Source organism: Amblyomma americanum, chromosome 4 (assembly GCF_052857255.1).
Source record: "Amblyomma americanum isolate KBUSLIRL-KWMA chromosome 4, ASM5285725v1, whole genome shotgun sequence".
Taxonomy (NCBI): Eukaryota; Metazoa; Arthropoda; class Arachnida; order Ixodida; family Ixodidae; genus Amblyomma; species Amblyomma americanum.
This window is the reverse complement of record NC_135500.1, coordinates 17,092,142-17,118,137: the sequence shown is the minus strand read 5'-3', so window position 1 is coordinate 17,118,137 and position 25,996 is coordinate 17,092,142. Positions and strand designations below refer to the sequence as shown.

General features: G+C 49.3%; 1 protein-coding gene across 2 annotated transcripts in view; it reads left to right on the top strand.

Moving 5' to 3' along the window:
* The window catches only part of LOC144127807 (uncharacterized), a 1,292,097-nt gene that overhangs the window by 638,420 nt on the left and 627,681 nt on the right, over window positions 1-25,996 (top strand). For both annotated transcript variants that reach the window (XM_077660737.1, XM_077660738.1), the window contains exon 13: window positions 22,086-22,253. In XM_077660737.1, the coding sequence (XP_077516863.1) occupies window positions 22,086-22,253 (168 nt within the window). The remainder of the gene's footprint in view (window positions 1-22,085; window positions 22,254-25,996) is intronic.

The following is a 25,996-nucleotide window of genomic DNA, read 5'->3' as shown; positions in this document are numbered from 1 at the left end:
ACAAGTGGACGAATCATGAACGAAGAAGTGGCGGTGCGCTGAACGACGACGACGTTGACAGTTGGTAGCTGGGCGCTCGGTTCTGAGCTGAGTGCTGGCCATCTCAGAGCAGCCGCCAATATAGACTTACCGCCGTAACATCCCCGTAACAGTATATATATATATTACGGGGATGTTACGGCGGTAAGTCTATATTGGCTGCTGCTCTGAGATGGCCAGCCCTATGTATATATATATATATATATATATATATATATATATATATATATATATATATATATATATATATATATATATATATATATATATATATATATATATATATATATATATTACGGGGATGTTACGGCGGTAAGTCTATATTGGCTGCTGCTCTGAGATGGCCAGCACTCAGCTCAGAACTGAGCGCCCAGCTACCAACTGTCAACGTCGTCGTCGTTCAGCGCACTGCCACTTCGTTCATGATTCGTCCACTTGTAACACTATATATCTGTGGCATGATGATATCGGAAAGTGTACCTATGTTTGGGCATGAAGTGACGTCCTCGCGGGTGAACACAGACGAGAATGCATTGTTTAATAATTGTGCACACTTTGACTCGGGAACAGTGGCGCCTGTGGGATCGGTAAGCACAACGTCAGGGTGAATGCTTGGATTTATTACTTGCCAAAATTTACGAGGATTGTTAATCAGCATAGATGACAGGTCGTGGTTGAAAAAGTGACGACGACTGGATTTAAGTAACTCTTGGTATTCTTTGTCGCACTGTTTGTAATTAAGCCACGATGGAGCAAGACTGTATTTCTGGGATTGCCTGTACAATCGCTTTTTTTTTTGTTGTTTACACGCCGAAGTTGCTTGTTGAACCATGGCGTAGAGCTCCTACTCCTAATTGTTATGGACGGTATATACTTGCTAACGACGTCAGTAAACATATTTTTGAACCCGACCCAGTTTTCTTCAACTGTACGGGACAAGAAGTCATTAAGAAACTGGTCTGCAAAAAGAGATAATTGTGCATTCATTCCATCAAAGTTAGCTCTGCTATAGCATTTAATTTTTTTTTTTCAATGACCTTCCTACTGTTATGCCGACAAACAATGTTCCCAGTAATGACGTCATGATCGGAGAGCCCATCTAGGTGACTAATGTTGGCGCAAATGTCAGGGATATTAGTAAGGATTAGGTCAGGAATACTGGAGCATGTGGCAGCGCGCCGTGTGGGTTGCATGATAAGTTGGGATAATGAAAAATCTAAACATGACTGAAGAAATGCATTCGATTCTATTTCACTCTCCGTGACAGATAGAGTTGCCCAATTGATGCGTGGATAATTAAAATCCCCAAATATTAATAACACACAATTTGGAAATCGGTTACACACTTCACTCAAAATGCGATAGAACTCTTCAACAAAAGCACTGCCCATATCAGGGGGACGATAAAAAACACCAATAAGTATGTCAGTACTGCTACCGTTTAACAACACCCATACACATTCAAGAAACGTAGAAATTATGATGGGTACACATGATAATTCTTTTTTTATTGCCAATAGAACACCACCGCCTCTCCTATTTGACCTGTCGCAGCGAAATATGTTAAGCGTCGCCTCGGTATCAAAAATGCTGTCGTCGGGAACATTGTCCGTAAGCCACGTTTCCGTGAACGCGATTAAGGATGCAGAGCATGAATCGATAAGCGAGGAAATGGGAACAGCTTTAGAGAGGATACTTCTGGTATTTGTATAAAGGAAATTTAATGCGGTATTATGACAAGGCTTATGAACAGACGGCAAAGAAGGGTTGATTACTTGAGCTGAGGCAGGAGAATGATTGGGTCATTCGTCAGCACTTCCGTGGGCGCCGTCCTCTACCTCTGGCGCATCATTTCCAGATGTTTGTAAACGGTCTGCGCAGTTGGCATCCGTGTCCCAGACGTAAGCGTCATCATTTAGAATGAGCTTGGTGAAAGCAAGGCGGGGACGATCACCCTCCTTTTTTATCGACTTCGAGAACTGCGAAAGCTTTCGGCGCTTATCGCGCACGGCAACAGAGTAGTCCCGTGCTATCCTGAAATCTGTTTCCTTCAGCTTGCTGCCATTGCTGAGCAAAGTCACGATTTCTTTTTCATTGTAGAATTTAGCTATTATTGGCCGATTTTTCTCGGCTGAGAACCGACCCAGGCGGTGGGCCCTGGCAATAGACTGTACTGAAACCCCCAGTTTATTTTTACAAAATTCTCGAACTATAGCCTCGGTACTGTCCCACGTTTCTGAATGGTCGGTGTCTGCAATTCCGAAAAAGAGTGCATTCGATCGTCGTGAACGGTTTTCGAGGTCATCAATTTTCTCTTGGAGTTTGCGAACGTTGCTGTCACAGGTTTCTGGGAGTTGCGTTGGAGGCATAGGCACACATTTAGATTCAAGGTCATCGACGCGTTTAGTTAGCGCGTCTAAGTCATTCTTAGGGATGCTATGCATTTCTAGAATTTTATTTACAGATTCTAGAAGGCTCGCGTTATTTGTCTCGAGAAGCTTAATTGCATCGCACACTAAGTCAAGCTTCTCCTCCTGCGCCTTTGTCATCGGACCAGGGTTCGACTCAATATCACCACCTAAGAGCAAACGACGCCACAGGTACAAAGCCGCAGAACGAAAACGCTTGCAACAATCGGGTGGCCACGACACCGCAACAAGACAGACATTGTTATCACGAAAGGCGTAGGAATCGTGGTAACTAACCTGTACAAATGCAAACGGTGAGAACAACATCGCAACTGCGGTGGCGTGGCCCGACGTGCCGAAGATGTCGGCGCCCTTTTCTCACTGTGGATCAGCTGACAGTGTTCCATGTTGCCAAACGAAGGGTGCTCCCGTGTCCAGAAGTGGCGGTGTAGGTAGCGGCCGGCTCGAGGATAGGACGCACTGTTCCATTCCAAGGGCGGCGGTCCTAGTTGATGCGTCAGCACACCATCCGTCCTTTATCTTGAAGAGCTGTGTCGAAGGAATATGCGTCAGCAGACCAAGCCCAGTCACCAGCACCTGTACAAATGCAAACGGTGAGAACAACATCGCAACTGCGGTGGCGTGGCCCGACGTGCCGAAGATGTTGGCGCCCTTTTCACACTGCGGATCAGCTGACCTAACAACGCGCCAGAATTTTTTCAGTTAACACTGAGCATCATCATCATCACCATCATTTATGTTCTCTTAAAGGCCCCAATGGGGCATTACATAAGGGGGGGGGGGGGGGGGAACAAATGGTAATAACGGGTCACAAAGATAGAACACAAATATGAATGGCAAGCACAAATAAACACAGTAAACGCATTGAAATTACCAAGACAATAAATAGGTAAATAAAAGGCATTCTACAGGAATTGGGAGAAATAAGCAGTCAATAAGTGTTTAAATTTTACTGAGTTGGTTTCACTGACAATATCGTCAGGGAGTACATTCCACTCGGATATAACAGTTGGCAAAAATGAATTATTGAAAGCTTTAGTGGTACCATGAATACGCTGAACACTGTTGCAATTAAACAAACGTCGGGAGGATCTCAAGGGGGGCAGAATAAGGCGCTCACGTAATTGCGGGAAATTATAATAAAGTTTGTGAAATGGGCAAAGTCTTGCCATCTTACGTCGTGATGACAGGGGGGTTAGACCAATGGAAGATTTGATATTAGTAACGCTCAGCCGAGAATCATATTTGGATGTTATGAAACGAGCAGCTCGGTTTTGGATTGCTTCTAACGCCTGGATTAGGTATTCTTGATGGGGGTTCCAAATAGTCGATGCATATTCAAGTTTGGTACGGATAAATGTTTCAAATGCGATTAGTCTAACCGTGGGCGGAGAAAATGTGAGAGATCGTCTAATGAAGCCTAGTGATTTAGAAACGCGCGCAGCAATTGACTTGATATGCTTTGACCAGTTCAGATTACTTGTTATTTCGATGCCAATATACCTGTAAGATTCAGCTTGCGATAGCACGGTCGAGTTTAGCGAGTATGAGTAGAGCAAGTTAGATCGTTTCCGGGACACGTGCATAAACTTACGTATAGCCACATTCAACTTCACGAACCAGGTAGAGCACCAGCTTTGGATTAAGTTTAAGTCATCCTGCAGCAGAGACTGATCACTATTAGAACAAATACGACGGTAGAGAACACAATCATCTGAGAACAGACGAATGGATGACGAAATTCCAGCGGGAAGGTCATTAATAAATATTAAAAACAGAAGCGGGCCAAGAACTGCGTGGTAGTGTCGTCTGCATGAAGTAGTTTTTGCTTGTTTCAATGTCAGAACGTAAGTATTGTTAGCTTCTTTATACGCTGCCCAAAGGTCATCAGAAGGAACCAGTTAAGCCACTCGATAAAATTGTTTCTTTCGGTTAGATGATCGGCTCAAGTAGGAGTTATACCAGGGTGTGTTAGCATCCAGAGTGATTACACGTTTTAGTGCGTGTTTTGTGATCAATTCGTTGGCTTTGTATTTAAAAATGGTCCAGATAGTATTCATGCTTCGGTCTAAATAATGCGTCTTGGATAAATGTAGGAAAGTGGTATGCCCCTGTTAATTTCTTCAAAGTTAGCTCTGCTGTAATCGCGAATGTTTTAGTGGTATTACTTGCTTTAAGTCTGGCGACTCTAATTTCAAATGACTACGCGGTCACTTAAACCAGGCAGGTAGGATATTGGAGACACAAGGTCTTGGCTTGTGGTTAGAATAAGGTTCAAGGTATTCGCGCTAGGGTTGAGTGACCTGGTGGGTTTAGTAACGAGTTGACTTAAGGAAAAGGTAGAACAAAGATCTAAAAAATCGCGACTCTGGGATGAAAATGGGCTTAAGACAGCCACTTCAGACGAACATGAAATGCTGGGAAAGTTTCAGTCGCCTAAAAGAAATATTTGTGCAGTAGGATGGCGTGTTGATACTACGTTAAGGGAGTCATGAAGCTCGGAAACAAAAGTGCACGAGTACGAAGGAGAGCGATAGTATACACCAAAAATAAAATTATTGCAGCCAAGTTCTACGCATGTCTATGTAGATTCACAGTAGGTTTGAATGTGAATAGGGTAGGAAGAAATGGATTTAGCTATCGCGATCAACACGCCGCCACCAACAGGGGTAGTGCGATCACAGCGATTAACTGTGAAATGCGATGACCTGTAAAATACTTTCACTGCTTTGAACAATGGGGTGCAGCCAGGTCTCGGTTAGTGCAATGATGTCTCCACTGACAGGCTGTGCAATATCTGTGTGGAATATCATCTGTTTTCTGAAGATTTGAGCGTACTGTGTCCTTCGTCACGTTGTGGCCTAGAAACAGAAGCTGTTCATAGCGAAGTGGCACTTGATAAGAGTGGTGAGTTGGGCTTGTCTGTTCACGATCATGTTGGTAACAGCGCGAAGACGGAGCGACAAAAAAAAAACACAACACAAGCGCTGTCCAGCCTCAAATTCGAAGGAAAAATTCAGCCGTCACTCTGGCATCCACAGCGCCTTTGCCGCATCTTACGGTCGTAATCTTGGAGGCCAGTACGGCTGCTTCAAGAGTGCCTCTCCATTGCCTCGACTGAAGCCTGTCAGCCAGGACGCCGCCTCCGGCAATTTGACCAAGAACCATCGCTCGCCCAAACTCCCCACTGACGTCACCTGGGCAGGGGACGCGCAGCAGTGGGGTGTCGCCCTAATCGGTTGCGAGCTACCGCGAGCAGTGATTGTTAAAAAAATTCATCTGAATTGTAGGGTCCAAGCAGAGCTTTCAAATTTGACTCGAATACCCATAAAGACCACCTCTACAGGTGTGTTGCGCTATAATAAGCCCATCGAAATCATTTCAGGGTCCCTTTAATGTTCTCGGTAATCGTGCCACTCACCGGTACTATTTCGTTTGAGCAGGCCGGGGTGCTCACTGCTTTGTCGAACACACTCAAGGGGACGGTATGCTCAATGTTATCTTCGAAGATAGGGCTTCATCCGTCGAAAACGTGATGGACTTGTATTGAAGGTCCATGATCGCTCGATGCTCAGTCAAAAATATTAACCGCCGGTTTATTTCGATAAACTAAAAGCGACATTCCTGCGCTGAAACAGTCACTTAGCTTAACTTTGCGCACCTTCTTTAATCGTAATGATTATGCTGCTGGTGTGAAGTCAAGTTACATTTAGGGCAATAAATTTTATTCATGCTGAGGAAATGCGAAAGCATGTGCCCTTTTGAATCCGCTTGAATGGTAATGAAGAGCACGTCGAAGACTTTCTCGTTATATTCTTCCTTTTGCTATATCAGAGTCTTTTGTCTCTCCTACCTGTCCTTTTAAGGCGGAATGGGAGATTTCCCTCTTTGTATTAAGGCGATAGCCTTTAATGGCTCATACTCGTGGCCATGACCCTGCCCGTCCGTTATCGCTCACCAGGAGCTCAGGCAAGCCGTAAGCTGCAAAGCTGTTGCGGAGTTTATACCCGTTTTGGAGGTGGATGTCGACGACGTCAGCCACACTTCGAGCCATTTAGAAAATACATCTACTAACACTAGAAACACATGAGGACCCTTCGAGGCAAAGTCTACATGCACGCGTGACCAACACCTCACCGGATAGGTCCTAGGATGCAGTGGTATGGGCTGAGCGGCGTGCTGAACCGCTTGGCAGATTTTGCACCTCGCTACATGCTGCTCAATTGCAGGATCAATGACAGGCCGCCACACGAAAGTCCTGCCCAGCATCTTCATGCGACTGTTGTCTGGGTGCTCCTCATGCACCAAGTTCAGTACGCGATCCCTCATTTCTTCCGGGATTACCACTCTAACACCCCAGGTTACGCAGTCCTGTTCCAGAGAAAGCTCGTCGCGGCGCCTATAGGCTTCGAGTTCTTCTGCGTACTGTCAAGGCCACATATTGAAGATGAACTCTGCCACAGGCGACAGGGTCCTGTTTCGCCTTGTCGCCGTAGCAATGTCATCGGCAGTTATCGGAAGGTATTGAAACACCGCCAGACATTCCCCCGGAACGTCCCCTGCAGTGACAGGCTGCGGTAATCTGGAAAGAGCGTCGGCCACTAGAACATCTTTTCCCCGGTGGTACTGGAGGCGGTACTCGTACGCTGCCAGTATCACAGTCCATCGCTGCATTCGCGCTGCGGCTAACGTGGGCGTTGGTCTCTCCTGCCCAAGAATGCCTAGTAGCAGCTGATGGCTGTGTAGATCGTGAAAATCCTACCGTACAGGTAGCGACGAAACAGCTTAAGCCCAAAAATCAAAGCTAATGCTTCGCGCTCACACTGGCGTATTTTTTCGCAGCTGCCGTCAGCGTTCTGGACGCGAACGCAATCGGCCTTTCCTCGCCGTCAGCTGTTTCGTGGAGAATAGCAGCGCCCAACCCATACGCCGACGCGTCGCAAAGCGTTGCTATCGGCTTATCTACATCGTAGAATGTCAGTACCTGGCTGCTCGCGGGCAGCTGTTTTATCGCGGTAAAAAAAAGCCTGACTGCATTCCCTTGTCCATGACCATTTCTGACCCCTCCTTTGAAGACGATACAACGGCTCTGCGGCGGTTGAACCATTCTTTAAGAATTTAGAATGTAAGTTCAGCACGCCTAAGTAAGCCCTCAGTTACGTAACTGTGGTGGGCTCGGGTGCTTCCAAAATTGCAGTCTTCTTTGCCTCCGTGGGATAAATTCCATCGGCGGTCACAGTGTGGCCCAAGCATGTCACGCTGTTTTGAAAGAAGCGCCACTTTGCCATTTTCAGCGCAGTGCCATGCTCACGCAACCTTTCCAAGACACGTTCGAGTGTCTTTTGGCAGTCTACCGTGTCCCACTTCGCCACGATTACATCATTAATGTAGCATCCGACGTGCGGAATGCCCTTCAGTACCACATCCATCATCGGCTGGAAAATCGCTGGTGCACTGGCCACACCATTGGGAAGGCGCTGAAACTCAAAAGGCCTCAAGCTGGTATTAACGATCAAAAATGGTCGTGACTCGGTTGTGAGAGTCACCTGTTAATACACTGTCGATAGGTCAAGGACAAAGAACACCTTGCCTCCAGCAATTAATGAATACAGGTCCCCTGGCCTGGGTAAGGGATAATGGTAGGCCTTCATGACTGGATTTACGGTCATTTTGTAATCTCCACTTAGCCTGAGACTACCGTCGTGTTTGGGGACTACTAACGGCGTTGCCGAGTCACTGTGTGAGACTTGGCGCCGAATTCCTTTTTCCACCATGCTGTTCAGCTGGTCTGTTACCTGCTGTCGAAGAGCAAAAGGAACTGGCCTAGAGCAGCATAAAACTGGGGCGCAACCAGCTTTAAGCACTATATGCGCTTCAAACTTCTGTATGATGCCTAGTGCGTCCGTAAATACGGAAGGGTAGCTCGTTTGCAGTGCTCGCACCCGGGCTTCCGGCGTAATTTAGCCAATTTCCGGCCAGTCATGCTTTAGGCATTCTAGCCAATTCCGCCCCAGGAGCACTGGAAGTTTTCTGCCGTGATTTGGATTTTGCACCTCACAGAGACCTCACACTGACCCTTAAGACGCATTCGTTCTCCCGTGTACGTGCGGAGAGATGTTTTTGAGGGTTGGCATTTTACATGCGGGAACAGGGACGCGTACACACTCTCGGGCACAACTGTAACAGCCGCCCCTGTATCAGTCTGCATGCATAAGTCTTTCCCCTAAACTTGCACACTCACTTCGTAACACGAATGGTTCGAGTTTATGAAATGATACACTTTGTGCTCCTCCTCTTCATCAGAACATTCTACTGCATTCGTTCCCTTGAAATGAGTTTTCACGTTCGAGCACATTTTCTGCAGATGTCCTTCTCTCGAACATTCCCGGCAAACAAAGTTTTTGTACCAACACGCGTCAGACGAATGTCCTCTGCCGCACCTTCCGCATTTGTCTTGCTTCTGGACTTGGTCCCGTTTCACTTCTTTAGGCGTCCCTAGTGAACGTCTGTTGACCGCGTTATGCGAAGCCTCTTTGTCTCCTGCTTGCATTAGCGCCGAGTTCCGTTCCGCTAGTTCTCTGTCGAGTGCGATCTTGCAAGCCCCTTCGAAAGTCAATTTCTCGCCTGCGAATAGGGCACGCTGACTCTCTTCATTTCGTATGCCTGCAACTAGCCTATCACGTAGGGCATCCTGCAAAAAGTCGCCGTACTCCCCCTTCCTCGCCAAATGTTTTAACTCTACTACGTAGTTTTCGATACTTTCATGTTCATTCTGCACACGCGGGTTAAATTTACAGCGATGCGCTATCACCGAGCTCTTGGGGCTGTAAAGATCTTTCTCCAACTTCGAAACATCGGCGTAAGACTTTCCGCTTGGCGAGGCCGGCACAATCAGGCTCTTCAATACCTTACACGCTTCTGGCACTATCAGTGTTAAGAACACCGGCAACTTCTTTTCGTTGCTTATGTCGTTCCTCACCAGAAACTGCTCAGATCTTTCCAAGTACGATTCAATGTTCTGTGTTTTGGGGTCGAACTCTGCTATCCTTCCTACACGCGACATTTCGTAGCAGAAAAGAAAACTCGGTACTCCTCCGCTTGGCTCCTCTGCGTATCCACTCGTTCGTCGTTGCTCCAAAGCGGCCCACAGGCCTTTTCAGTGGGCGTTCCACGCTGCCATGCGTCGGCAATTCCCGGCGTCGGTCGGTGCTCCGGTTCGATGTGATGCCTCCGGGAGCACGTGCTTACTCGCTACAGCTTCTATCACCAGCCCAAGGCCGTGCTTGCACTTCTTTTGTCTGAACCGCCGACCTGGCGCCTGCTGCTGCCTACGCGGTACCTAGACACCCTCGTCGCCAGATGAAGTAAGTTATCACGATGGCGTCCTGGGAACAAAAGCCGTTTATTCACGGGCATATAACATACATATATAGCAGAAGGTGGCGTCACGCACTCCACCCAGTGGCCACGATTCCGCGACTGATAGCGCGTGATTGCGATGAGCACGCGCTATAACACTGAGTATCATGTTTAATCTGTCAATGTCCACATTATATTGTTTGAGGTATGGTAGAGAGTAGGTGAATCTGCTAACGACGAATGCACGTTTAAGTCGACAGATGTCTGCCTCCTTCATGCCTCCCTTTTTTCAGGAATTCTTCGTATGAGCCTTACTATCTGGTTGACCGTTGTTTGTAGATGGCTGATTTTAATGCTGCTCTTACGATTATTTTGAATGAAGAGACCGAGTACTCGAACGGTTTCGACCTCCTATATCGGGAGATTTTGAACCTTCACCTCTGCGGTGTTTCCTTTCTGTTTATTTTGTCTGATGAGAAGGAATTCAGACTTTGGTTGAGGACAGTTCAGTCCAATGCTACTCCTCTGCTCCTGGACTGCTTGTACTGCTTTCTGAAGAGTTTCTTCTATGTGAGCGTCGGAACCATTCGCCCCCCATAGGGTAACGTCGTCCGCATAGACTGTGTGACGTAAGCCCTCTATAGCGTTTAGCTTGCTAGGCAGCGCTATGAGTGATAGGTTGAAGAGAAAGGATGACAGGATAAAGTCTTGCGGCGTGCCTCTACCTCCCAGTTCTATCCTATCCGATCTTATTCCCCCGATTAGGAGTGGCACCGCACTCCCCGTTGGGAAAGAGCTGACATACTTGTAGGTTCTGGCACCTACATTCATGCTCGAGAGGCCTCCTAGAATTGCGCCTTGCGAGGCGTAGTCGAACGCCTTTTCTAAGTCAAGTCCAAGAGCGGCTTTTGGGCCGGCTTTATCCGGGGGATCTATGACGTCGGTATACAACTCAAGCATGACGTCTTGGGTTGATAGTGGGCTCCTGAAACGTACCGCAGTGATGGGTATTAAGTCATTATCCTCAGCATAGCCTTGCATTGTGGTCAAGATCACATGATCCATGAGTTTGGCTAAGCACGAGGTAAGGGATATGGGTCTGAGGTCAATGCTGAGGCTCTTGTTGGGTATAGGACTAAAAGTGACTCGCTTGTTTCCCCGATCGAGGAAGTTCTACTTTACGTCAATACTCATTCATTAAAGCGGTAACTGCCTGGATAGATTTACGATATATATTTCGCGCCATCTTGATCGTGACTCCGTCTGGTACAGTGGATGATGTTGTGCGAAGGTGACCGATTGCGGCCCATATCTCTGCGTCCGTTATGTCTCTGTCCAGTTCCTGGTTGGGAGAACCCGTGTAGGTGTTAAGGGCGGCGCTTTTAGAATTTTTTGGGTATCTCTCCGGAAGTTCGTCCAGGATCTCCACGTCTGTTCCCTGGTATCCGTGTATGATTTCGCTCATGTGAGATCTCGTAGATTTTGTTTGAGTGGGATCCAAGAGATACCTTAAGACGAGCCAGGCTCTTTTGTTGCCTAATTGACCATTTAGGCTGTAGCATATCTGGCCCCATTGTTGCCTTGCTAGTTCAGATGTATGGGCTTCGATCTGTCTCCGTAGCTTGTTTGCCTTTAGCTTAAGTGTCCTGTTGTGTTTTTTTTTCATCTATTCAGGACGCTTTTGTTCCCTTCCCAGGATGTAGAAGTTTCGAGTGAGCGGTCGGCTGATCTTCCGTCGCTTCCATCTCCCTGGTCGTCTTGCGCGCGTCATTTTTAAGCTGCTCTACTCAACTGTCCAAGTTTTCGATGTTAGTGGGAGCGGTCTCTTCTCTGAGTTTTCTAAAGTTATCTCAATCCGTGAGCGTAGTGCTTGATTGAATTGACTTGTGTGCGGACGTATAAAGCGAGATGGTTATGTTGCTGTGATCGCCGTCTGCCGTATTTCCGGTGTTACGCCATTTAGATTGAGTTATATTCTTGGTGAAGGTCAGGTCGGATGTGGTATCTCTACTAACGCTGTTGCCTATACGCGTATTGGAGTGCGGATCATTAAGTAAAGTGAAGCCGAGATCGCGTGAAGTTTCCCATTGTTTCGTGCCTTTCTTGGTGAATTTAATGTATCCCCATTCAACATGGGGTGCGGTAAAGCATCCGACTACGAGTGGTTGCGTTCCTTTAGTGAAGTGCAGAGTTTTACGCAATAAATTTGGAACGGCTAGCCTTTTGTCTTGGGGAGAGCTGTACACATTAAGTGCGAAGAGATTTGTCTCCTCATTACTGAGGGACAACCTCTATAAGAGTGTAATTCACGGTTACGCCATCGAATTCGTGCTCGATTGCCGTAATGTTTCTGTTTACCAGACTAGCGGTAAGCGGTAAAAAAAATATCCGTAAGGGAAGGAATAGAGGAGGGAGTGAAAGAAGAAACGAAGAAAGAGGTGCCGTAGTGGAGGTCTCGGGAAATAATTTCGACCTCCTGTGGTTCTTTAACGTGCCCTGACATTGCATCGTACACGGGCACCTTTTGCGTTTCGCCTCCACCGAAACGCGGCTGCCGTGGTCAGGTTCGGACCCGAATACCCCGGCTTAGTAGACGAGCGCCTTAAGCACTGATCCACCGCGTCAGGCCACATTCCGTATTGCTCTAAACCGTAACCTGGCAAGTCATCGGGCTTCTTGTACGCGGTGAAGGTAGGCGGCGACATCGATGTTATTTTCATTGGTGACGGGAACATGGCGTCGATCGTGGTGGCTGCCAGCCTGCCATGGACGAGCCTAAACAATGTTATCTGGGTGTTCTCCTGCACCACACTGTTGTACGCGAAGACTAAGTACAGGAGGATGGCATCCCAGGTCTTGTGCACGGCGTCCGCATGCACGGCGAGAATGTCAACGATAGCTTTGTCCAGGCGCTTCGAAAGATCGTTGGTCAGCGGATGGTACGCGGTAGTTCGCCGGTGGCCTCTGTGGCTCTAGCTCAGAACACCTTGCGTGATTTCGGACGTAAATACTCTTGCCGTGACGAGAATTTCTGGGGTGCCGCGCTGCGCGTATGGATCTGCTTGAAAAAGAATTTTGTGACTTCCGCTGCAGGAGCACTCTGCAGGGCTTTTGCTTCGGCGTATCGAGTTAGGTAGTCGGTCGCAATGGTCATCAACTCGTTTCCCGATTCCGACGTTGTTAAGGTACGATACGATCCATTGCAATCTGTTGGAAGGGCTTAGTTGCTGATCCATGGTATGGGCTCCAAAAGTCCAGCTGGCCTGATCCGCGGCATCTTTAGGCTTGACACTCATGACATGTTTTATCATACCCTGCCACGACGGTGGATAGTTGTGGCCAGTAGTAATTATCTAGAATACGACGTGGGATGAGGGTAAACCCGAGGTGTTCAGCTGTTGGTTCGTCGTGCGAAGCCAGCATAATTTGTTCTTGTAAGCTGCTCGGAAAGATGAGGAGGTACGCGGACTCTTTGAGGGCGAAGTTGTTCTGCGCAAGCACGCTATATAGCAGACACAAAGAGGGCAAACCAGGCTTGATCGCTTCGCGGGCTGAAAAAACCTTGCCTTTCAGATGATGGGCGAGAAGCTTTACGTCAGAGGCTTATCTGTCCCAAAAAGGCATCCACATCGTCCTCTTCCGGAGGCTTGTCGACAGGGGCTCGCGATAGGCAGTCCGCATCGATGTGTTTGCTCCCAGATTTGTAGATGACGGGGATGTTGAACTCCTGGAGGAGCAGACTCCATCGAGCGAAGCGGCCAGAGGGGTCCTTCAAACTGGCAAGCCAGCAAGCACAGTGCGTGGTGATCGCTGGCCACATCGAATGGTCGTCCGTACAGGTAGTAGAACGTTCTTGCGGGCTAGCTGGCTCATAGCTCGAGAAATCTTAAAGCTGCGCAAAAAACGAGGACATAGGCAACGAGGAGCAATAGGACAACGAGAAACAACGAACAGCTGCGCCCGTGGTGCTTTGTGTGTTCTTCATTTGCCTAGGTCCTTGTTTTTTGCACAGTTTTAGCATTTCTTGTACAGGTAGGGGTGGAATTTCGACATAGCCCAGACAATATGCCAAGGCACTCCTTTTCGGTCGTCGAAAAGTTAGAAGAGTGGAGAGTTGGGCTTGTTGGCTTACGATCATGTTGGGAACAGCGCTAACACAGGACGGAGTTGTGTTGTGTCCTCGGTCTGTCCTGTGATAGCGCTGTTCCCAACGTTATCGAAAAGTTAGCCTCGGACATCGACAGATGGCGGCTAGCATACGGGATTGCTTTCCCTAGTCCTGATGCTTTTCTCCACTCCCGTCTGCTTTCTACAATAAGCACCTAGGCTCACGCTGCTTGCCTCAGTATGAATTTCAATCTTAGCGTTTTCATCAAAGTGCCCGAGGACCGAAAGAGACTGTGATCGACGATAAAGATCCTTGAAGGCTCCCGCTTGCGGCGTTTTTCATTTAGATGGCACATATGGCTTTGTCAGTTGGGTAAGAGGTTCGGTGATGCGCGAAAAATTCTTGACAAATCGTCGGTAATACGCGCACAGTCCGAGTAATCTGCGCCAAGCTTACTTGTAGGCCGGCGGCGGCAACTGTGAGATAGCAGCCGCTTTCTGCGGGTATGGGCGTATGCCGTCCTTCCTTAAGATGCGGTCAAGAAACAGCAGCTGCTCATAGGAAAAGTGGCATTTCTTTGCTTTCCAGTTTAGCCTGGAACACTCGATTACTTCTAGCACTGTTAGGAGCCTTTTTGTATGGTCATCAAAGTTCTTGCCGAAGACACCAGCGTCATCTAAGTATACTCTACAAAAGTGCCACATCAGACCTGCCAGTACTGTATCCTTTTCTGATGAGAAAGTCGCCTGCGCAGAACGGACTCCAATGGCATCACCTTCAATTCGAAGAGGCCATCCGGTGTGGTGGATGCAGTCGTCTCTCGGTCTCTTTCATCTACTTTAAATTGCCATTGCCCGCTCTTGGGGTCTATCGAACAAAAGTAGTTGGCGTTGCACAGCCGGTAGAGTTTGTTGCTGATGCAAGGGAATGGACAGACATCCTTTTCGTAATGTTGTTCAAGCGATGGTAATTAATCGACGCGGAACCGGAGTGTGCCACCTTTCTTTCGCACCAAAACAACGGGTGCTGCTGAGGGGCTTTTGGCCGGCTGTTTGACGTCTTCGCGAAGTATTTCTTCCACTTGGCCTCGGATAGCTTGGCGTTCTTGAGGCAACACACGGAAGGGGCTTTGGCGCAAGGCCGGGTTTGTTCGTCGATTTTGCAATGTTTGGCAATCAGCGTTCGCCTGACTTTTGACGACGACGAAAAGCACTTGCTCTAACTTTGAAGAAGGTTGAGTATTTTATCCTGTCTGTTCCGGTGCAGGGCTGAGTTGATGCGAAGGCGGGTTAGTCCTCTTGGTTAGGCGAATCATGTAAGAAAAGTTTCCAGAGGGCGAAAGCGTCTCGTACGTCAGACAGTTCGTCTAGGAAACCACTCGTTGTGCCTGTGCTCAAAAGTCGGTGTTAATCGCTGACATTTGTCAACAGCACCTCAGCTTGTCTTTTTCGGAAACGAACGATGCCTTCAGCGATGCCCAATCCTCGATCTAAGAGAAACTGCGTGTTTTCCTCGATGACGCCGTCGATGTTGTTGCTAATCCTGGCACCCACCGAGACGATGACGCTTGACCGGGGTGGAACGCTCACTTCATCATCCAGCACACTCAGGGCGACTTGATGCTCCGGTGGATGCGACGGGTTTATGTGTTCTGGTCGGTGGAAAATCTTCGGCGATTCGTCGCTAAGCAACCTCCCTGCTGAATGTTGCCGTATTTACCTTTCCATTCGGGGGGCTGGGGGACCACACTCCCACTGCCGCTGCTTGGTGACGTGAAGCGGGAGGCTGACGGCGATGGAGAGCGGGAAAGACGGTCTGGGGCATTTCCCTCTCGAGGCAGGCAGTCGTCAATTTATTGCGGGCGTTGCACATGGGGCGACGACGGCAAAACCACGGAAACCGATACGGCGGTACGGGCAGTGGCGAAGAATGTGGCCGGCCTCACCGCAATGGAAGCACAGCGGGCGACTGTCGGAAGTCTCCAAGCGTCGCATTTCCTTGGGCTTGGGCGTCACTCGTGGCTGTGCGGGCGGGGGCTGTAGGGCGACGTCCTTGAACTAGCAGTTCACGCCGAAGAGGCGTGGGGGGTCTAGACGGGGCCCAGCACAGCGTACCGCAAAGGCTTAGGTCATGGGTGGAGTTTTCATTGGATGCGTCTATGACGGGAAGTCGATGACGGGAATGCTTGAGTTCACGGGCGACTTCCGCGAAGATTTGATGCTGTCCCCGATTTCTGTGTTGTCCAACAGTCGCGCCGAGATGACTTCCAGCGTTTCCAGAACACTACAGGTATTTTATTTCCCGGATAATCTCAATATAGGATAAAACTGAAACCATGTCGTTTTGTTCCCTACTGCATATAAGCAGAGTACACCGGAATGGCATGACCTCTCTTTTTATGATGGCCCGATGTTGCATTACAAGCAGCATTGTTTGTTTACTTCATAATAGTGCTGCTTCAATATTTAGCCTTGCAGTTCCTGCAGGAAACTTCGTACACACCCGTATAACTCGTTTGCTTTTGTGGGATCGTAAGCACATGTAAGGCTGTCTTTCACCTTGACAGAAGGAATGTGGTATACTTGAACGTTGTACTCAACTAATGTGAATGCCTGCGTCTAGCTGGCTGCACTGCTGCCATGGATGGCATCGTATTTTTGTTCCTCTTTTTTGCGCTCTTGGTAGTGGTTTGCAAACTGTAGTTTTTGCTATCGCTGCCGCTGCCTTTGCTTGAAAGTTAGACGGCTTAAAACTTTATCAGCTACTTCTTTTGCGCTCGAAACGCGCCGACGTCCGGTGCGGCGAGAGACGTCGTTCGCTCGATAAAAACTTCTCCATCAAGCGAGCTGTTTCCTCCCACGAACGACGCCGCAGGAGACACGCATTGATAATGGGCCAGATTCGCACACACGACGGATATAAAATTACCCATGGCAATTCCAAGGAATTGTTTTGAGAGGGTTTTGTCAAAACTGAGAACGTTTTACACAACCAGGATGCGAGGAGTTGGCAAAGGGCGTGTTTTTCTATAGATGTTTACTCCTGCAGAGAGGTGGCATTCATTAATGCGGCTATGTAACACTCAGCTGCAGTGAACTGTCGCGCTGGCGAACATAGAGTGCACATCGTGGCTGCCACTGGTGTAGGTGTCCTCCAACTTTTCAACAAAATAGCCCTTGGCATGTTGTGCATGTATACGTCCAGCGAAAGTAGCCAGTGAGGGGAGCGGGGAAGTGGTAAAGTAGACGCTCCAACGAAGCCGCGCATCTCCTATTTACCTTAATTATGCGCGCCATAACTTACGGGCGCCGAGCCGATGTCGGAAAGCAGCTGATACTTTCTTGGCCGCGTTCCACAAAGGTTCCAACCGTGGCCTCGATCTTTGCAAGAAGCGCGGGTCCTTTGAATATGCCGTTCCGGCCGTTTCGTCTGCTTCAACTGAAGCGCTTACAACATTTTCGGCTAATTTAAGTGGAAAAAATATCAGAAGAACTGATTTAACAAGAATATTGTTTACAACGCTCGTCTCGACGGCCTTGTCGTCACGCTTTCCACTACCGAAAACAGACGGCGCCACTGCCGCCCTTCAGCGATAAAACGTCGTCTGCGGGTTTTGGTTCGCCGATCTCTACGTAGACGATTACGTTTTCGCATCATGCACGGCTCAACTCAGTAAGTGCTGTTGTCAAACTTGCTACGATACAAAATTTACCATAATACGCAAGCTCTGTGTGCAGTTTCACCGCAAAAGAGCCAGCGGTTGAGGTGGGGAAGTTTTTGAAAGTCTTCACGATAAAAACGCACAATACTGTACATTCCCTTCGGCTCGTATAGAACCCTTTTACGTATAGAACCCTTTTACAAAACCCTACACGACACGAATGCTTTCACTGCCCGCACCGATGAATAGCCGCCACCGTCTAACTGAGTGCTTGAAAATAGTAGTACATCATTTATCGTTTACTGTGCGAGCGCGTTGTGGCTTAGGAACGCGACGACCACGACAACTGCAGCCCCGCGCTGGGGTTTTTTGCATAGCTGAAGTGCGCGAACAGTACTGCTGGTTTGCTTGGCATAAAAGGCAAGGTGGGCTCTCCTTATCTTAAATATTACGCAGTATTGCTCACAAATTGTAGTTTTACTCTTTTACACATAACACTGCAATAAGCGGCGCTGATGCCATATCGCCTGCTTGGGAAACGCTTCGCGTAGGACAGGCGCTTCCCGCTAATTGTATCTGATTCCTCTTATGTCATCAGTAATTGATTTTAAAGCGCTTTAGCTAAAAATACGTTCGGATATTTCTTGAATTAATGAAAACAACCCGATTTGTTGTCCACAGTCGACGCCGACGGCTGCTGCTGGCTGCCTTCAGCACATGCTGCGCAGACCGGGTCACATATCGGCACTTCCTCCTGATTGTACTCGCGCTCTGCGATGTAGGCAGTCGTCGCTTTGAGGGCACTGTGGCCAAAGCTACGCTCTACAGCTATTTTCAGGCGCTAAATCATGCGAATTCGCTCTCCGAAATCGCCGAAATCGCACACACGAATCCTGCGTACTCGCTAGGCCTCGTCACGAAAGGGGCCGGCGGCCCACCGTCGGCCGAAATTCAAGAATCTAGCAGGCGTTCCCCTCTGATTAGTAACAAAGTGTGAAGATATGAAATGCAGCCGCTCGTTTCGCTTTTTTCGATAAGGCTAAGGTACACAAGCGCAGTTTTTCGGGCCGCCCATTCACCGGGCGTGAAGCTTTCGCTCGGCCGCACAAGCCCAGGCGACAGCGACGAGCGACGAGCGGCACCGTCGTGCGGCGTTTTCTGCCCGCGTCGCTCAATTGCCTCGCCGATCGGTTCTATGCGCAGGCACTGATTGAAAGCACATCTTCGCTGGTGCACGCACATCGCGTGTGTCGGCGTGGCTAGCATGAGGTGCCATAAGTTTTAAAGTTCGTAAGTTTATAGAATGTCATACCAACTAGTCCCCCACCAAACGCTGCCAGTTCCCACTAAGTTCACTTTTTACACTACTGCGATACGGGGTCGTTGATCGTATGTGCTGGCGTCGTCGTCGGTCTAGCCTGACAGACCAGTGCGTGAACGATGGCATTTGCATACCGACCAGCCAACCGACCGCCGATCGCCGTCCCATCGGCCTAGTGTGACCGGACCCTATACCTATACCGAAGAATAACTGCGTTACTGTTATTAACGCTTTTGCGGCGCCAGTCGCTCATATATGGGGGACGACTGCTACTTCGATCGCCCGCGGAAGTAAAGGGGACAAGAGACCTCGCTGCGCACATTGCAGCAACGAGAGCAGACGACGTTGCTCCGTGTATGCCCTGGTGACGTCACGATAGCATTCAATATGGCGGTCGCTGCCGGTGGGAGGAGTTTCCTGTTCTCAATTTCTATCGCATTTTTTGGAATATAGAGCGCGTACAGGGCAGCCAAATTTCGGAAACTAAATCATACGCTCTTGTATTAGTTACTGAAGCACAAAACTGCAATGTGAAATCTTCGACATTGTTATTGCGCTACTCAAGTTTGCACCGACAAGAACGACACATACAGACAGGGCGCAATGTCGAAGATTACAAACCAATTACAAACAATGTCGAAGATCTCAAACCAACTAGGGCCATTTGAAGCTCTCCTTAGATGCAGTATGAAGAACGACCATGTCATGGCCCCTTTAAGTTTCACTGCCTGTTCAGCTGCTCTGTGGGCCCATCTGTCTCGCGGCTTAGCAGAGGTTGCGCAGGTCCTCGTCGAGGCTTGGGCTGAGTCGGAAAGCCCAGTCTCGGCTGCGTTTTTATGGAGGAAAAACGCTAAGGCGCCCGTGTGCTGTGCGATGTCAGTGCACGTTAAAGATCCCCAGGTGGTCGAAATTATTCCGGAGCCCTCCACTACGGGACCTCATTCTTCCTTTCTTCTTTCACTCCCTCCTTTATCCCTTCCCTTACGGCGCGGTTCAGGTGTCCAACGATATATGAGACAGATACTGCGCCATTTCCTTTCCCCCAAAAAAACCAATTATTTATTATGAACCAACCACAACCTTGGCCCAGGCCCAGCCGGCTAGCCTCGGCTGGAGTTGCAACCCTATGGTATCTTCGACCCGCAAAAGCATACAACCTTTGTCCGTAAAGTTCCGAGACTGAGTCCATTAAAAAAAATCCGTTTCACCTTGAAATCATTTGTGCAGCACCCTTTCGACATAGTCTCCCCTGAAGTCTATACACATGTTCCAACGCTTCTTGAGGTCATGGAAACAGTTGGAAAACGCTTCTTTTGGCAGGGCTGACAGCTCCTTTGCCGTGGCGTCTTGAATGGTCTCCACGCTCCCCATCCAGCGACCTTTTAGGGCTTTCTTCACACGAAGAAACAGAAACAATCGCATGGGGAGAGGCCAGGCTAGTATGGCGGATGGGGAAGTACAGTAATGCTGTGCTTGGCGAGAAATTTTGTCACGCTGAGAGCAGTGTGCGGCCTTGCGTTATCGTGGAGAAGGCGCCGTTGTCCAGATGCCCATAAGTAAGGGTGACGGCGTGGCAGTGCACCACGCATGTGTTGGAGCACACGGATATAAAACTCCTGATTCACCGTCTGCCCTTGTGGGATGAACTCGTGGTGTATGACACCTCTGGCATCGAAAAAACTATCAGCATCGTCTTTGTTCTGGTCTCCTGTCGCCGCGCCTTTCTCGACGCCGGAGAGCTTGTGGACCGCCATTCGGCGCTCTGCCTCTTTCTTCGAGGATCGTATTTAAGACACCATGTTTCGCCTTCAGCAATGATACTGTCGACGAATGCAGCATCCTTCTCTGCCTCGGAGAGCAAATGAGCTCTCTATGATGCCTGCGTGCCCTTCTCGTCCTTTGTGAAGGAGTGCGGCACAAGTATGGCATTAAGCTTTCGTTCCCCCAAGTTGTCACGCAAAATTTGGCGGCATGTTGTATTACTAATGTCGAGAGCATCTGATAGCATGCGGACTGTAATGGTGAGGTCTTGCTGCACGATTTTCCCGATCCGAGCCACGTTGTTTTCATTCCATGAGGTTGAAGGGTGCCCCTGCCTTGTGTCGCCTTCCACCGACGTTCTCCTCGAAACGAACCTCTTGTGCCACTCGAAAACTAGCGCCCGGGATAATGTATCGTTGCCGTAAGCGTCACGAAGGAGCTCACACGTCTGTGTGGCTGTCCTGCCAAGCTTCACACAGAACTTTATGTTTACACGCGGTTCGAGGTGGACGTCCATCTCTCCACATTCCCTCACAGTAGAATGCGCAGACGACTAGTTACGACGTATTTTTCTACATGTAGTGCCATCTAGCGGCTCCCACGGCAATCATATATAGCTCAGGTTACACTGAAAATTAATATAAATAGTCGAGGTTAGGTCTAGAAGATGGCGCTACACGTACGCATTAACATTTGTTTTGGTGAATCATTTCTAGAGAAGGAAATAAATCAGGCTCGAAACTTTACGGACAAAGGCTGCAGTTTCTACATGCGAGCACATCAGCTTGCAATCTCCGTGGCAGTCCATTCTAGATATATTTTACTCTCAGAAGCAATAAAATAAACTTATAGTACACTTGACCCGCTAGTGCGTACCACAGTCGCGAAACACAATATGGGTGAGCTAAATCTCAAATGAGGTAGAATCTTGAGGATCATTACATTGTTTAACTGTGTTTTTTACTAGGAATGGAGAACTGAAATAAGACGGTCCAATTCAGAAACAAATCTCCTCTGAATCACTTACCAACTGGCTAGAAACAGTTAATTGTGGCTTCAAACAAATTAGACCTTCAGCGTAGCTTACATATGTAATGCAGCTAGTTGGGCGAGTTGGCGCCTTATTATTAAACTTGGCATTGGCGGAAGTGAAAGACAGTGCCCCGTCTCCCGGGAGAGAAAGTGTCCCATGTGCCTCTTCTGTGTGTTGTCTTTCGCTTGCGCTGGTGCCATGTTTAATAAGATTGCACATATTTACCCCAGCCGCACTGTAGAGCACAGCGATTGTTAAAAGCACGAATATGCTCAAATGGTTATCAGCTAGCTGACGCCTAGGCTAACCTCGTAATTTATCTGGAGCGCTGGCTGACCATAGCAGAAAGTGCATCTTTCCGTTGTTCTCTGCAGCTGAACGGGTCGACGCACGCGGGCCACATCTGCACCACGTGGGGAGGCGTCGGCCGCAACGTGGCCGACTGCCTGGCGAGGCTGCTGGCCGACAGGGTGCGCTTCGTGTCCGCCGTGGGCGCCGATGACCGACACGCCGAGGCGCTGCTGCAGCACAACCCGCTCCTGGTGAGTGCGGAACGAGGAGGAAACGGTGGCTGGATGATGCCCCACGGCTGTTTGTGGCCGTGAACATGTTATTTTCCTACTTGTTGGTATTAAGGCCATGGTGCTGCTCATGCTGATTGTAGTAGTCTGGGTGGTTGTTCTCTCAACACTGCCTGGCCGAAAGCAGGACTTAAATCCTCTGAACGGCTCTCTAAATGATGAAAGGTCTTAATGAATCGATTCGTCAACACGGTTACGTCACCATGCCGTCAACCGTAGCGTCAATATTTCGGCCAATCACGGTGACGTGTTGCACCATGTATCGTCCTCGAGCGGGACGACAGGAATGGACAGCCAGTGTGTCTGGATAACAAAGAACGTGCTTGTTTATTCAGCGCTGATACTTATAGCCGAAGGTGGAAAGGGGTTAGTGAAAACAGAGGGCGAGGGATAAGCACGTGGTAAGGAAGCCTACAGAGATAGCTTGCGTGCTATCATATGATATGATACATCCTCCTTCTCAACAGCTGTTCACCGCCAAGCTCAACACCGCTGGCTTGTCTGCTGAAAGTGTTGGTCGTAACCCAGACGCTCTGGTGGTCGCATCTGTCGTGTTGTCCTTCGCAGTGGGTGAAGCGCTGACTGCTCAGCTGGCGTCGGTGGAGCCACAGGGGCAGTTGACGCCACACCGTGTGACGATGCCCTGTTGTCGCCGAAATCTTCGTCGTCTGATGAGTCGTCAGACCATTGTTCCTTCGTTGCCAAAAGGTGTCGGCCGAAGAATGGTATTGTCCTCTGTGCGCACGTGAAAGGCCCGCGGACCGGCCGATCCAACCACCTTGGCTTTTCGTGACCATGACTTGCCGTTCACACGTACCACGTCGTTGTTGCTCAGGCGTGGTAGAGCTCGCTCGTTGTGGCTTATCTGTCGGTGTTTTTTCACCCGTACAGTAGGCAGGGGATTGAAGTCCGGCACGGGTGTGCGCAGCCGCCTTCCTTGGAGCAGCTCGCCTGGAGACCGGCCATCTTCAGTAGGACTTGCCCTGTAATTCAACATGCCCAGCCAGAAACACTCGCTAGCAGCTTTCGTTTTCTTTATAATGCGCTTCACGATTTGTACACCCTTTTCCGCGAGCCCGTTAGATTGAGGATATTCCGGGCTTGATGTCACATATTTGAAATCATAAAGCTGCGCAAAAAGAGAGAACTCGTGGCTGCTGAACTGCGGGCCGTTATCTGTGCAAACCTCGGCAGGGATGCCGTACCGGGAAAATACTGCACCTAGCTTATCGACAACCGAACTGGCTGTCGTGTCGGGCAGCAGCTCCACCTCTGGGAAATTGGACATCGAGTCGTAGGCGCACAGATAATGTCTTCCGGAGTATTGCAAGAGGTCGACCCCGACACGGTGCCATGGTTGAGTAGGCGTTGCCCGAAGAATCAAAGGCTCTGATGGTTGCTTATAAGCATAAGTCTTGCACGTTGGACAACTTTCGATCAGAGACTGAATGTCAGAGTTTATGCTCGGCCAATAGACCATCTGCCCAGCCCTAGCTTTGCACTTTACCTGACCAAGATGACCTGCGTGAATCCGCTTTAGCATATCTCTGCGCATGCTTGTCGGAATTACTACTTTCGATCCTTTCAGGAGTATACCGTTGACCACGGAAAGTTCGGCAGCCACCGGTTTCAGTGGACCGTCCACAGTCTCTCCCCTCGCTAGCTTCCGCAGCACTACGCCAAGGTACGGATCGTTAGCAGTTTCTCGTGCAAGTTTCGCGTCTGTCTGTTCACTCACGAGTGCTGACACAACCGTCACCGCGTGAACTTCGACGTCGCACGTGTCTGCAGGTGCCTTGTGGTCAGGAGCAGGAGACCGGGACAGCATATCAGCCAGGTCCATCTGTTTGCCGGGAACAAAGGTGAGGGTGTAATCGTATTTGAGCAATCGAAGGAAAAAACGTTGCACCCTGGGCGGCATGTCGGCTATGCCTTTCTTTGATATGTTTATCAGCGGACTGTGGTCACTCTCGAGGATGAGTGGGCGGCCATAAACAAAATGATTGAACTTTTCGCAGCCGAACACCAAAGCCAATGCCTCTTTTTCAATCTCTGAATATCTTTGTTCCGATTCGGTCAGCGCTCTTGACGCGTACGCTACCGGTTTCCAGCACTCCCCGTGACGTTGTAGGAGCGCCGAGCCAACGCCACTTTGAGAAGAATCTGCAGTCACTTTTGTCTGCAAGCATGGGTCAAATATGGCAAGCACTGGTGCTTCGCTCAACTCTTGGCATATAGCTTGCCACTCGTTTTCGTGATTCGATGTCCAATCGAAAATGGAGTCTTGTTTGAGTAGAGAACGAAGCGTCGACGTGCGCTGTGAAAGTGACGGCGGATACTTGCCGAAGTAGTTAACGACCCCGAGCAACCTCTGTACCGCCAATTTGTCTTGAGGCTTGGGCATTTTCAGAAGACCATCCACGAGATCGGGATTGAGCCTAATGCCCTTGTGGCTAATGATGTCTCTCAAGAACAAAACTTCTTGTACGCCTAACTTGCACTTGGATGCATTAAACGTTAGGCCCGCTTCTTCAGCTGCTTTAAGTGCACTGCGCAGCCTCTGGTCGTGTTCCGCCCTTGTCGCACCCCAAATCAGCACATCATCCACGTACACGCGTACGCCTGGGAGGCCATCGAAAACCTCGTTGAGGGCCTTCTGAAACACCTCGCTAGCTGATGCCACGCCGAATGGAAGTCGAAGAAACCGATATCGGCCGAAGGGGGTAGCAAATGTGCAGATCTTGGACGATTGCTCGTCTAGTGGGATTTGGTGAAATCCGGCATTTGCGTCGAGTTGCGAGAAAAACTTCGCGCCTGCCAAGTCCGCTTCAATGTCCTCGCGGCGAGGCATTTGGTAGTGTTCTCTCTTCAAGCTTTCATTTATGCGTCTCGGGTCCATGCAAACTCTCAACTTGCCGTCTTTTTTTAACACAATGACAAGCGGGCTTACCCAGTCTGTAGGGCTGCTGACCTCCTGGATGATGCCTTCCTTTTCCATCCGATCCAGTTCCGCACGGAGATGCTCTCGCAGTGACAGGGGAACCCTTCGAGCTGGCTGGACGACTGGCAGGGCTTCCTTGTGCAGTACGATCTTGTATTCACGTGGGGCGCGTCCTATCCCGTGGAAAAGCCGTGGGAATTCCTTGACGATCGGTTCAGCTTGGCTCATCGTCACGTTTTCTACAGCGCGCTGGACGATCCTTAGCTTCTCGCTGGTTGCCAAGCCCAAGATAGCACTGTGGTCTTTCTTTACAACAAAAAATTCAGCCCACACCTTATGGTCGCCAACCGTCACGGGTGCTGAAAACTTGCCGATATGTTTGATAACGTTGCCCCCGTAGGATCTCAGAACGGCGCCGCTTGGCATCAGGGTAATGGCCTTAAGCTTGCGGAACATAGAGAGCGGCAAAACGTTCGCCTGCGACCCTGTATCAACCTTGAACCTCACGTTTTGGCCTTGAATGCATGCGTCCACTTGCCAGTAACGTTCTCTGTTAGCGCTGCCGACAGCGACGTCCAGCCCCTCGAAGTCGTCGCTTTCATGCTGTACTTCGTAGACGTCATCTTGTTTCCTGCATCAAGACGCGAAATGGTTTCGCCCATTACACGAGTAACAGGTTTTTCCGTAGGCTGGGCAGCATCTCGAAGCATGTCTGCGGTTGCACCGCGTACAATTTGGGTCGCGCCTGGACCCTGTCTGAGCC